At 42.3% G+C, this 12,667-nt stretch overlaps 2 protein-coding genes across 7 annotated transcripts in view; one reads left to right on the top strand and one right to left on the bottom strand.

Annotated features, from left to right (window-relative positions):
* The window catches only part of RTN4 (reticulon 4), a 47,869-nt gene extending 42,161 nt beyond the window's left edge, over nucleotides 1-5,708 (top strand). For all 5 annotated transcript variants that reach the window (XM_052783953.1, XM_052783954.1, XM_052783955.1 and 2 more), the window contains 4 exons: nucleotides 2,184-2,253; nucleotides 2,922-2,968; nucleotides 4,188-4,246; nucleotides 4,672-5,708. In XM_052783953.1, coding sequence (XP_052639913.1) covers nucleotides 2,184-2,253; nucleotides 2,922-2,968; nucleotides 4,188-4,246; nucleotides 4,672-4,714 — 219 coding nt within the window. In that variant the 3' untranslated portion in view covers nucleotides 4,715-5,708. The remainder of the gene's footprint in view (nucleotides 1-2,183; nucleotides 2,254-2,921; nucleotides 2,969-4,187; nucleotides 4,247-4,671) is intronic.
* Nucleotides 5,709-5,801: 93 nt separating this feature from the next.
* EML6 (EMAP like 6) overlaps nucleotides 5,802-12,667 on the bottom strand; it is a 123,846-nt gene continuing 116,980 nt past the window's right edge. For both annotated transcript variants that reach the window (XM_052783947.1, XM_052783948.1), the window contains 4 exons: nucleotides 12,243-12,346; nucleotides 11,002-11,155; nucleotides 10,512-10,612; nucleotides 5,802-8,691 (listed from right to left, as the gene is read on the bottom strand). In XM_052783947.1, the coding sequence (XP_052639907.1) occupies nucleotides 8,667-8,691; nucleotides 10,512-10,612; nucleotides 11,002-11,155; nucleotides 12,243-12,346 (384 nt within the window). In that variant the 3' untranslated portion in view covers nucleotides 5,802-8,666. The remainder of the gene's footprint in view (nucleotides 8,692-10,511; nucleotides 10,613-11,001; nucleotides 11,156-12,242; nucleotides 12,347-12,667) is intronic.

The following is a 12,667-nucleotide window of genomic DNA, read 5'->3' as shown; positions in this document are numbered from 1 at the left end:
GGATAGCTGTTGGGATGCTTTGCGGTGTGTCTTGAAGCCAGCATATTTAGTTTGTTGACTGCACGGCCTGTAAGAGAATCATTCTGCATGTTCACAAACTTGGGGGCTTTTTGCTGTAGTAAAAGTTGTTGACTTCTGTCCCTTTGCTGAGGAGGGGGATGTGCTGCGTGTACAGACTTGCTCTGAAGGGAAAGTATTTGTTCTGTTAAAATGTCTTGTGCAAAGAGGCTGGCAGTCAGCTCTCACCCTGGTATTGCAGAGAGCAGAACTGGGCCAAGGTTTGAACAAATCATGAGGGATTTTAGAGAAAACTGCTTTATTTTTCTTAATAAACGTGCCAAAATCCTTCACTGGGAATGCAGTTGATGGTAACACTGCAACCTTGTCTGAGGGCTAACTTTGTGCCTTTAGTGTCACATCTAGAAAGAACTGACAGATAAAGAACTGCATCATTTGCAATTAATCCTACTGAATTTTGAATGGGATCAGCTTTGAATGAAGCTCTTGAAGTAAACTTCATTTCATTACAGGGGTCATGCAATTGAACTTGTATCAATTGTTATGCCCTTATCTTATTGTTTGTTGGCTGTTGATTTTGTTTGGTTTGGATATTTTGCATCTTATGATAAGCTAAAAATGGGTGTTTGGATACATAACTTCTGAGTAACTTGGCTGCAGGCTAGATCCTTGCCCACACCCACAGTGTTCAGCATGCACTTTTTTTCTTTCCAGTGCTTTGTACCCATCTTTTCCTTGCATGTACCTCCTGCTTGTCAGAGAGCTTCATCTTTTTGTTGTTAACTGTGCCCAGATCTTCTCTCCCTGATGTCAGCAGCAGCCTCCTCACCACATCTGTCTGGCTGTTTGGTGTTTTGCAGCATCTTGCACAGAAAATAACCAGATGTGCTTAGCTGATTAATGGGCTGGGGGGCTCATCTGTGTGCTCTGCACAATGCAAAGCATAATTCAGCGCTTAGCAAGAAATAAGCACTGGTAAATCCACTATGTCTGACATCCAGATCCTGGCTTCTGCTCAGATCCTTACGGGCTGTGCAACACTAGAAGAAACCGGCTGATTTTCCTTGGGGAGGAATTCTACACAGAAATAGAGCTGGCAGCCTTCGGCCCCCTCCCACCCTGGTATAGGTCAGAGGTGTGCTTGGGACACTCTCCACCTGGCCGAAAGCTGAGGGGCTTGAACTTCTGCAGATCTTCGTGTAAAGCGGGTGAAGCGGAGCGGAGCCTCTGCAGGACAGGGGAGCTGTGCGAGTGCAGGCAGCAAGGTGGCGGTGGTGGAGGAGCGGCGTCTGGGTACGAGTTAGTTAGGGGCTGGGGTACAAAGCCAGAAATAATGTCAGTGTGAGGGTTTAGGTGTCTGTTAACAGAAGGGATGTCTTTGCTTCTGAATTTGTCTCTGACTTAGAGCCAACTTCCATTTTATGGCACTGTTAACTTCTCTCTTTCCTGAACCTTTTAGTATCCAAAGCTCCTATGGTTTGGTGGTTTTGTTTTTTAAGGAAATAAAGTCAATTAAGCCAACCTTGCCATGTTACCTTCCAGACAGGTTTTTCCCCTGATGTGACAGAACCCTCTGCCTAGTCTAGCCAGCGGTTCATAGAGACCTTTGCTGAGCCGAAGCGTGATTGTGATGGTTTGGTGCTGCCATTTGCGCTGCAGCCCTACAATGGATGTGCTCGTATGTTGGCTGCCGGGCTACCACACAAACAGATGACCTGCTTTCTTTCTGGCTCTGTCACCGAGTGCCGTGTCCTGCGCCAGCCCTTTAACCTCTCACTTGCCTGCCTTGTTTCATCTCTTTGAAGGGTGGGAGGTAGGAACTGTGTTTGCCCATCGTTAGAAATCCAGGACTGGAAGTGCTGTGTGCTGTACAGGCAATGCTGCAGAGGGCATTGAGCAGCCACTGAGTACTAACAGCTTTTGGTCACTGCTGACTTGGGCTGAATTCAGCCCAATGACCTAGACGCAAGAGGCCACGTATCCTATTACTGAACCCTTCAGCCATCTTGTCACTCATCTATAATTACATGAGACGTACGGGGTGAAGTGGAGTTTGGGGCATTTTAGTTTCATATGTGTGTTTAGAAAAGTTCTCTCGCTGCTCTAACTAGTATGTTCTGGTAAGACAGACTGTGGGCTGACATGCTGTTTTTTTTCCTTTTTAGTTTGCAGTGTTGATGTGGGTATTCACTTATGTTGGTGCCTTGTTTAATGGTCTGACATTGCTGATTCTGGGTAAGTGTTCTAAATTGTGTTAAATGTCTGGCATACAAAATAACCCTGGAAAAGCACTGAAGTCTGCTCAATACTGTGAGGCTATTCCTGTGTTCTTGAGAGTGTAGCAAGATGTTATTGTTTTGTGTCCTTTTTCTAGGATGTTGATAACACTGCAGAACAGATCATTTTGAATTGCATTGTTGAATTCTTTGAGGTTGCTGATTTTCCAGACATTGTGTCATTTAAAAGCATGTTCTGTTGTGCTTGTCCCTGTCAGGGACAGCTGAATTGCTGTATTGTGACTTTGGAGGAGGTACAAAATTGGCTCTGGCCATGTCCCACTGCAGATAGTTTTATTTCTTGTGTCCCAGAGCAGGCTGCCTTCAGGTGTCAGAAACCAACTGGCAGAAGCCTAAGTGTCCTTCTTGAAGAATTTGCATAACCCACAGTGAAAAAGTGATCTGTGACCAGACTTACTGTACTGTTAATGAGGCCTGGAGAACAGCACAACTTCTCCTTAATAGGGATTATTTAAATTACGGGCCAACAATTTTTGTGTGTGGCTTAGTTATTTCTTTTTCTGGTACCTTTTTGAAAGAGATGTCAAGGCCTGGAAACTAGTCTTTGTTTTACCTGAACACCATCCCTTTTGCCAATATTTATGCCTTTGATGTGCTCTTTTCCAGCTTTGATTTCGCTCTTCAGTGTTCCTGTTATTTATGAGAGACATCAGGTGAGCGTTTAATACGATTCATTAAATTCTGCATAAAATTAGCTCTGTTGAAGTAAAAACACAAGTGACTAAAACTAAAATTCATTTCAATCTTCTAAAAATCTTGAAAGCCTTTAGAAGATAGGCTTTTAACCAGGAGTCAGTGCTAGGGCCAAGAGAATCAAGTTCACTTTGGAGTCCAGACTGCGTGTGTTTTCCCTTCCTCCTCTCTGGTGGAAGTCTAAGGTGGCTTCCCCAGCAAAGTTACAAAAAGGGCCTGATTAACCTGGAGGCCTCTCTCCTCTGATCCAGATTTGGTCAGGACTAAAGCAGCAGTAGGCACGGTACGTTAATCCTGACGTAAGTACTTTTAAAACAATTTCCAAAGAAACCTCTTTGAAGCTGATATTCAGGATTCATGTCCTGAAGCCCTGGCAAAAACAGGAGGTGGGATATGCTTGGCACAGACAGTCCGGTGCTTCTCCTATGGAGAGACTAATGTAAAGGAAAGAGGCAAGAAGGAGCCAAAATAAAAAGCATATGATTAAACTATAGCCGAGCTTGAGCAGGGACTGTCTTCGGCAGGTCATAGCACAGGAGGGGGGAAGCCAGCTCTGGCTTAGCAGTTCCTTCTCCCCTTTCAAAAACAACGCTGCTCATGGAGGCCAGCCTGGGACTTAGGAAGGGAGGAAGAAAGGCACTGAGCAGATGGCAGAGCCTCTTGGGCTCCTCTCTGAGCTCCTAGGAAAGAACAAAGTACTCTGCAGCGAAAGGAAATCCTGTAGGTCTGAGGAAAGACGAGGGACAATTTGTGTGGCTTAACCCAGGCTCCTCAATCCTCTTGAGGAGCTGAAGGCTGCTCTCTGAAGGTGTAAGCTGTTTAACAGGCCCAGCCCACCTAAGCAGCTTGCTTTCTCCATGGTGCCCAGAGGAGCCGACTGCCCCTTACCAAGGGCCCGGGTTGTGCAGCCTTGAGACAAGGCAGGGGGAAAGGCAAGTAGTGACCAGTTTGATGGAACACGCAGAAGCCAGGGATCAATTTATTTGGGTACTGACCCACTCTTCCCTGCTCTTGTGTGTGTTCCCAGAGGAAAACAAACACCAGCGTGTGCTGTGGCTGAAGTTGTGGGAGCTCTGGCATCAAACTGGGATGTAAACCTTCTGTCAGGGGTCATTTGTCTTGGTACAACTGTTTGTTTGTTAAGAGCTGGTCTGTAACATCTGTCATCTTCCATTTCAGGCCCAAATTGACCATTATTTGGGACTTGTGAACAAGAATGTCAAAGATGCGATGGCTAAGTGAGTTGTTTGTTTTTTTTTAATTTCACTTCATAAAGAATTTTTATGGTTCTTGGTATCTGTGGTACTCCTGTACATACCAAATGCATTACATGCACTAGTCCTGGGAGGAGAAAGAAGTCCTTTGAGTTTGGAATGGTTGTGAAATCAGCTCCTTTCTTGCTGATGCTGTTGTTAAGTTGATCCTGTATTATTTCTAATAGAACTGTGTATTTGAAACCATTAGTGAAACCTGAGGCAATCAGCAGTTGCAATTGAGGGGTGAATGAAGAATTTAGTGGTTCCATTGGTTTCTGAGTGTAATAATTCTGTGCTGCTGTGATGATAATTTTCACACGTTGCTGTTTTTAAGACTATGTTTACACCTACTTTTTTGTTGTTCGTTACTCAAATGCTGTTCTTTTTCCTCTCCTGTTCTCTTGCAGGATCCAAGCAAAGATCCCTGGCTTGAAGCGCAAAACTGAATAAAAAGCCTGAAGCAACTTATTGATAGGAAGTTCATCTTTTAAGGGGGAAAAAGTACTCATTTGGATTTACATGGGGAGGGTCAGGGAATAGCAAAACCCTTGACATTGCAGTGCAATTTCACAGATCTTTATTTTTTAGTAACGCAGTGTTTGAGGAAAAAATAACTGTTTTGACTGCCATGTGTTTCATCATCTTAAGTATTGTACGCTGCTATGTATGGATCTAAAACTAATCATCTTTCTTTATCCTGTGTGCAGCACTGGCTAATACAAAAGATTTGAGAAAGCTGTACATTTTGCTTCATCAGAGGTAGTCCCTGCTGTGTTCCAGAAGAGGTAGTGCAGGTGGAGCAGAGGATAACACTTCCCAGTTTGTGCACTGTGTATGGTCTGTGTAGATTGATGCAGATTTTCTAAAATGAGATGTTTTAGAAGAATATACCATTTTAGCAAGTTTTGAAAAATCTTGCCTTTTTGGTATGAGTATAGCTGTATTGTGATTTTATTGTTTTATCAATTGCCTATATATATATATATATGTGTGTTTCACAAAGCTTAGATCTTTCAGCTGCTCCACAGTGCTTCATACTTCAGAGAATTGACTGATTTCTGGACTAGCTCCATAGCACACAAGCTTGAAAAACTAAAATGTCTCTGTAAACACTAGCATCTGCTTAAAAAAAAACAAGAGAAATGAACAAAGGAACCTCCACATATATTAAAAGAAAATTACAGCATACACTTTGTTGCACAAACGTACAGTAGTTGATTTTGAGCAAATAATTCTACAGTCTCTCAAACTCTGATAATCTGTGGACCGAATATCTAATGCTGCAAATGTCATTTGGAAACTTAAAACCTTGTTATGCAAGAAATGATAAATGAAAATTTATACACTTGCAGTTTAAGCTGTATTGAACTAAGTCTGTGGAATGCATTGTGAAATGTAAAAAAAAGAAAACCAACAAAAAAGCAAAAAAAAAAAACCCCAAAACCCCAAGTATCAATAAAGCTTATAGACATAAAATAATATCGGTATTTTGCTTTCTTGAGGCAAGTTTAATATATTTGTGTTTATTTTGTTTAAGTAAGTTCATCGTGATTAAATATCCATTGTACATGGTGGTGGAAATAGTTTGTCAGACATATAGCGATGTGAGTAGATGGATTTTTCACGATACCTTTTCTTTCCGTATGTGCAGTGTGAAGCAGTTTGTTCAGTTCCAGTTACAGATTTGATGTCCCACGTAGCTGTGTCGGCTGGTGATGCTCAGTTCAGCGCATAGTTCTTGTAGTGCAGACTGTTGCCTGCAGCAAGGAGGTCTCCATGCTGAAGGCCCCTGCTGTTACCACTGCCAGCTGTGCTGACAGCTTGGTGACATGCAGGTGATGGTGTCAGGTGCCACTTAAGTGCGTGCTGTGAGTTGGTTATCGAAAATTGTGAAAGATGAAATTTTAGATTCTGCTAAATGAAGTAAAGATCCTTGGTTTCTTTTATATGTATGATGCCATGTTCTAGTTTAGTTGGAAGGAAATTGTAAAGCAAGTCCCAATAGTCTTTTCAGATCAACTTGTTGAATCTGATTTAAGAGCTGGACATTGAAAACTTGTACCCAGATTTATTTGAGACACAAATTTTAAATTAATGGCATCTTGACCATTGAAAAATAAATTCATGCACTAATATTTTAGTTTACAGTATAATACAGCATTACTTCTGAACATTTTATACATAAAGCCAAACCATATAAACATACAACTTGTGTTCTCCTGACAGACACTATTGCTTTAAGATATGTTTCACATCACCATTGATTAATTCATTCTGCCATATGACTGGTTTTATTTGGGATACAATCAATGTGAAAGGAAGGCAAACATTACAACATCAGCAAAGGAGGTACTCACTGATGTCACCACCTAACATGATTACATTATTTGATCGAGAAGGTTTCTTTAAAAAAAAGACTGCATAGGGACTCTTATTGTGTATCTGACAAACTGATCTTCTGTATAGTAATATAAGGCATTAATAAATTCAGTTTTAAAAAAAGGTGATTCTTTGAGGTTGCTGAAGCACTTTGTGTGTTAAATGTACATTGATCCACTCCTTTAACTGGATAGTTGTTGTATCCAACAACAGCTCCCTTTTTATGCAGTGGGCATCAGAAGTGGATTGGCAGGAAGCTTCCACAGGTCAGAATTGTAATTTCCTGAACTGGGACTAAAGCACTATTTAACATTTCTTTTCAAAGACTAAATGTAAGTCTAAATGTTTTATGTTGGCCTTTATTTCTTTTAGTTAACAGTCTTTTTAAAAGAAGAAAGGTAATTTCAAAATATGGATGTTGATCCATGCCAGAAATCTCAAAAAATCTTTTGTTTTGACATTGCCCACAGTTTTTCCTTTCTAAACAGTTTTGTTGGAAAAAGCTAAACTTTTGTTTCTCAAATTCCACTGTCCCTGACTCTAGTTTTTGGTTTTGACAAAATGTTCGTTAACAAACATTGAAGGGCTTTACTGGCCTGCTGTAGACATCTGCTTGTGGTCTCCACTTCCACATGGAGGCAAGTCTCCCTCCTTTCATCCTGGCTGCCTGCTGCCCCTCCTGCCCCACAATCCCACAGCCCAATCACAGAGGAGGGGGCTGCATGGGGTGCAGGAGAAGTGATGACAGGGAGAGGAGTCCAAATTTAGCAAAGATAATGCTTTCCTTGAGGATAGGTAAATTTTTTCTGGTACCAGAGTGATTTATGTCTACTTGTAAGCAGTGTGGGACTAGCTGCCTGCTGCAGGGTACACGCAGTCCCTGCTACTGCTGTACCAGGTGTTCCTTTGGCTGTCTTCAGGGAGCCCCTCCAGAATGGGAGGAATTGGAAATAGTGATTCTTGGAGGCCTTCAAACCACTTCTTAAATACACTAGATGGCCACTGCAAGTAGTTAACTATAAAGCACATGTTCCCATAAGCAGGGAGAGTGCAGGAACACTTGGGAAACAAGTTCCTCAATCATCATGTTAAAATTTCTTTAACCAAGTCTCTCCCCCTCTACTCACCGTTTTTGAGTTGTTAAGCTTCAAATTCTGGCTGCGGTCAAGCTACCATCACAAACCAATTGTGAACAGCTTATCAAGAGGTGTAATGCCATCAGGAATTTGTCCTTAGAACAGCGCATAGCTTCTTGCGGTTGGAAACATTTTGGAATTCACTTGTGAAGGTATTAAAAACCAAAGCAGAAAACAGGGATAATGTAAGTACACAGCTGGAAAAGGTGTTAATGGTTAGCCCTCCTCTGTGAAAGTTATAGCACCGTATGTTGAAAGCAATTGGTGGGAGGCAAGACTGTAGCCCATACTACTAGAAAATTATTCAAAGGCACTTCATGGATAGAAAATTTTGCCAAATATATATATATTTAAAAATAAAATGGACTTAAAAAATGATACTTTGCTCCTTGGATTACTGAAAGCTGAAGTGTGAACCCCAGCATGCTCATTAAAAGCTTGCAGTTTTACTCTGCACCAAATTTGAGTTTTAAGCAGATGTTGTAAAAACACCAACTTCCTCGAACAAATGTTCAAGCCATAAATTTTGAAATTGCGCAAATTAAAGGGCCCAGCGTTTTCGCAGTGTGCTCCCTTTTCAGACATGGTTTGAATAACAACACACTATTAGGCAAAAGCAGCTCCATGAGTGAACTGTTCATCACTTTGGCCTACCCGGGTTACAAAAGGATTCCCTTTCAAACTTCAGCTTCCTTCTCGAGGATATTGGCCTTTCAAATGCAAGATCACATTCACATTTGGTAAATTTGTATGAGAAATCTGAAAATGTGTAATCCATGCAGCATCGTATGGAAATTACAGCAGCCGAAGGGGTAGAGGCATTCATGGCTGTCCAGTCCAGAGCAGTCACTTGTTGTTGGCAGTAGCAGCAGCAAGAGAGTCTCCTTTCAAAGACATCGCCACACAAATACACTGCAAAGAAATTGATGGAGAGCGTAAGTTAATTTTCTGAGTAACTTCGTGACAGCCTCCAGCATATCATACCAAGAGGGACAGGCTGTGTTAAATACATACATGTCTATAAATGTAGATTTGCCAGCAAGGCACCAGGTAAAGCAACATTAAGCTCTGGAGTTACTTGACAAATACCGGCACTCAAATGCACTTCCCTTTCTCAGAAGAGAGTTAAAGCGTTGTAACTAACTAACTAGTGTGTGTGTGTGTGTTAGTGAAGGCCTGGAGGCTGGAAATGCTATTATTTTTACTCTGTATAGTTACACTTTGAATCAAGAAATCCTCGTCATAACTATACTGTCAGAATTAAGGCAGCTGATAGGCTTTTCTGAGTTTATGTAACTTCCAGCCTGCAGGGCGAGAATTGAGGTAAATGCAGCCTTTGTTCCTATGCAGCCGCTTTTTGATCTGACAGACCTTCCTGCTCTCCCACTGTGCAGCCCCCTTTTCAAAGAAAAACTCTTCTTCCTTCCCCACCCCCCCGCCCCCTTCTTTTTCTTTTTTGCCCCAAAGTGGAAAATGAAAATATCTACTGGGGACGTGGATGGGGGTGGTCCTTTATTTCCAGCATGATTGCACAAAGGGCTGTGAGTGCTAAATTTGAAGAATTTATTAATCTGCAGTGACAGGAGAGTTAAGCTGACTGCAGGGTGTTGAACAAACTCAACATAACGCCAGTATCTATGCTGCAGGCTTACTGAGGGGAGCCTAGTGTCATGAAACATATATCAGTATTTAGTTTGCTGCTGCTGGAAAAGATGCGCAGTCTCGTTCACTGGCAAAAATGACTCAATCCTGCAGTCTCTGGCTTGTATTTTTCCTGCTGAGTAAGCAGTTATAAATACTTGGTTCTTGAATGCAGCTTCCTGATACTTGCTCCTGTGAGAATTTGTGCCCTTTCGTTTCCTACCTTGTTGCTTTTCAGTTTTTCTAGTTCTATGTTTTGCTGTTTAAAAAGTCCCTTACAGTTTGTGTTTAACCATGTTTAGTTTTTATTCCTCACCTTTCTGCTCCCTGTTTTGCTTGTCAGTAACGTCCTCTCTGAGCAGTACTGGCAGCTCAAATAGCCTTGGGGAGGAGGGGGATCCGGCAGGAATCACATGTGTGCGCGCACACACACACTGGCTATCTTTTTTTAATGGACCCCCCCCCCCCCAAACACCCCAACACGAACTTAAGGCACCTTTTGAGAAGCCTCCTGTTAATTTGAAATGTCTTTCTAAATCTGTCTATCCTATTCAGCTGGAATTCCTGTCGTAGACTTTGCTGGGCAGGAGCTATTCAGTTATTTTTGTGTGACTGACACCCCCACCAGCTGTCTTTGTCTGATCTAAATGTTCTTCAGACACACCAAGTGGTTCCTGCGCCAGCAGCCGGGGCTCCTTCAGCTACTTCTTGGTGCCCAAAGTCTCGCAGGTTGGTGCTGACCCACGCAGCAACAGGTATGGTCTGCCTCGTCTGCCCTCTCACAGGGAGGGAGGCAAGCCAAGGAGCCACAAGCAGATGCATGGTAAACACGGAAACCCAAATGCAAGATGTTTTACCCAGCAGAGATGACCTTGTGAATGGCGCCAAGGTGGCAGGAGCAAATGTGTTGCAAGTGACCATAAAATAACAGCAATTCCAGAGTAAGAAAACCAAGCTAAAGTGCTCACACATCAGCAGGTTTCAATGAATGCAGAGTGGGCTGAGAAAGGTGTTAAATGCATTGCTGTGGGTTTGGCATAGAAGGGTACACACAAAATTTTTGATCATCTTAAAAATAAGTAGGCAGTTACCTGCAGTCATCTCCTCCTGTACTTATAACGTACTTGTCATCATGAGAAAAGCGTATGTTGGTGATGTGCGCAGAGTGCCCAAAATACCGCTTGTGCTTGGCCTATTGGAAAAAGAACAGAAGCTCAGGAATTGGTACAGGAGCATTACAGAGCGGCAAAGTTGCCTTGTGAGTGTAGACAAAATCACACCCCCAGCAGTACTGGCATCTTCCAGCCCACAGTAATCCCAGATCAGCACCTGATCCTGCATGTTGTATCCTCCCCGGTTGTTGGTCAGCAGCTACCCTGTCACCTGCGAGCTGCTCGCCTGGGGACAGCCGTTCTGCTGCACAGCTAACTCTCACACTCCTGCAGCCAGCACTGGCTGGGAGCTGCCTGGAGATGACCCGTTGGACCATGCAGTTTGGACGCCTTAAAATCAATTGTATGCTAAGGAATTTGAACATGGGGAAACACAAGCTGTTTAGATTAAAATAAAATATCCACTTACAAATTTTTCTGTGCATGGGAAATCAAACAGTTTCACCAGACCAAAGTCATCTCCTGTGACTATATTTAGCCCAGCATGGGTCACACATGCACAATTGACATCTGCTTTATCTGCATTTCGCGGCCAAATTCCAATGACTTCATCTCCAAGAATGCTGTTCCAAAACCAAGTTAAAAAAATAGCATTAGACCATAAGACATTGCACTGAATGCAATCTCAGAGAGCATCACAGGAACATACCTTTTTCTGTGCGACTCTTAAACTATCCATAAATCCTGAGGTTTATGTCCTGTGAAACCACTCACATCATTTTATACAAGCAGCTTGTACAGCTATGGCCTCGTCCTTTCCTTATAGACATATATGTACCCTCCCATGGTGATTTTTGACAGCAGCGTTCTCTTCTCTTAGCCATGAGTTCTTGAATGAGGGGATGCTTGTTTGTAAAACAGCTGTTCTTCCCTTAGTTTAAGTTCCTTTATAATCATTCCTATTTACCCACATATTAACTGTCAGATGTGTCTGCCCCACTCCCACAATCTGTCAAGAGTCCTTAGAAATGAGTAATCTGGGGCAGATTTTTATGCTTGGTTGCTTGATAGCAGAGCAGTAAGAGTAGGAGGATTCTCACTTACCTTCTCCTGAAAACCTGCCTGTGTTATCACCCACTTGTTATGGTCAGATCTGCTTTTGGCCGGTTCCACTTTCTACAGCACACAGAGCACAGCTGTAGTTTTGTAATTATGTTGGGAGGGTCCTATCGAAATCCATGTCAGTAAATATATTTTAATGATACCCAGAACTCCTTCCTTAATAGAATCAGCTCCTGTTTCCGTGCCTCCTATACTGCCTGTGTTTCCTGATGTGGGATAAGGTAGCACCTGTGCCAGCATGCCAATCAAAGTGAAGCTTTAAGTGGTACAGAGCCATGTGAGGGGCCATGCACCTCACTGTTGGGAAGCCTGGGATGAACAGCAACAAGCCACCGTGGATGCATGACAGCCCTCGGTATTACTACAGTAATAATTACTACAGACACCAACCAGCTACAAATGTGTGTAAAAAACTAAGTGTGTAAGATAGTTTTAGGGAAGGGGAGTGTGTATGCTTTCTCTCGCAGGTTTGCCAAACCCTGGGGAGAGTTCAAGCATTTGGTTTACACAATCTGATCGTATGATCTGATCTTACTTCTGTATTACACCTATCCCCGATGAGGCAGAACTTTGTTCTTTAGTTTTTACCTCGTCCATGTGGCCCATGTGATCTTTTCTATTAATGCAGGATCTGTTATTTGCTTTCCTAGTGGTACCTCGTGAACTTGACGCTTATAGGCACCCGTTGATACCTGAAAATAGGAAAGGAAAAAGTTAGTAACTTTGCCATAAATATGACATTTTCTTTATTTATAAGATTGCCAGCAGTAACAGTCTCAACAGGTTTTATCAGGAAATAACCACCTAGGATAACATTTCTCTTTTTTTCCTAATTAGCTAGAATTCATTATATGCAATATGAAGTCATAACAATGTTACAGGATGATAATTGAATGAGGTGTTCATATGCATACTGCATAGCTGAGAGATTTCCTTTTAGTGATATACTCTCTGGTTTATCTCAACCCAATTTTACTAAATCAGAAAAATTTCAAAAGGAAACCTCACATATT

Source organism: Harpia harpyja, chromosome 4 (genome assembly GCF_026419915.1).
Source record: "Harpia harpyja isolate bHarHar1 chromosome 4, bHarHar1 primary haplotype, whole genome shotgun sequence".
Classification (NCBI taxonomy): domain Eukaryota; kingdom Metazoa; phylum Chordata; class Aves; order Accipitriformes; family Accipitridae; genus Harpia; species Harpia harpyja.
The sequence above is the reverse complement of the archived record's forward strand: the minus strand, read 5'-3'. Positions and strand labels throughout refer to the sequence as shown.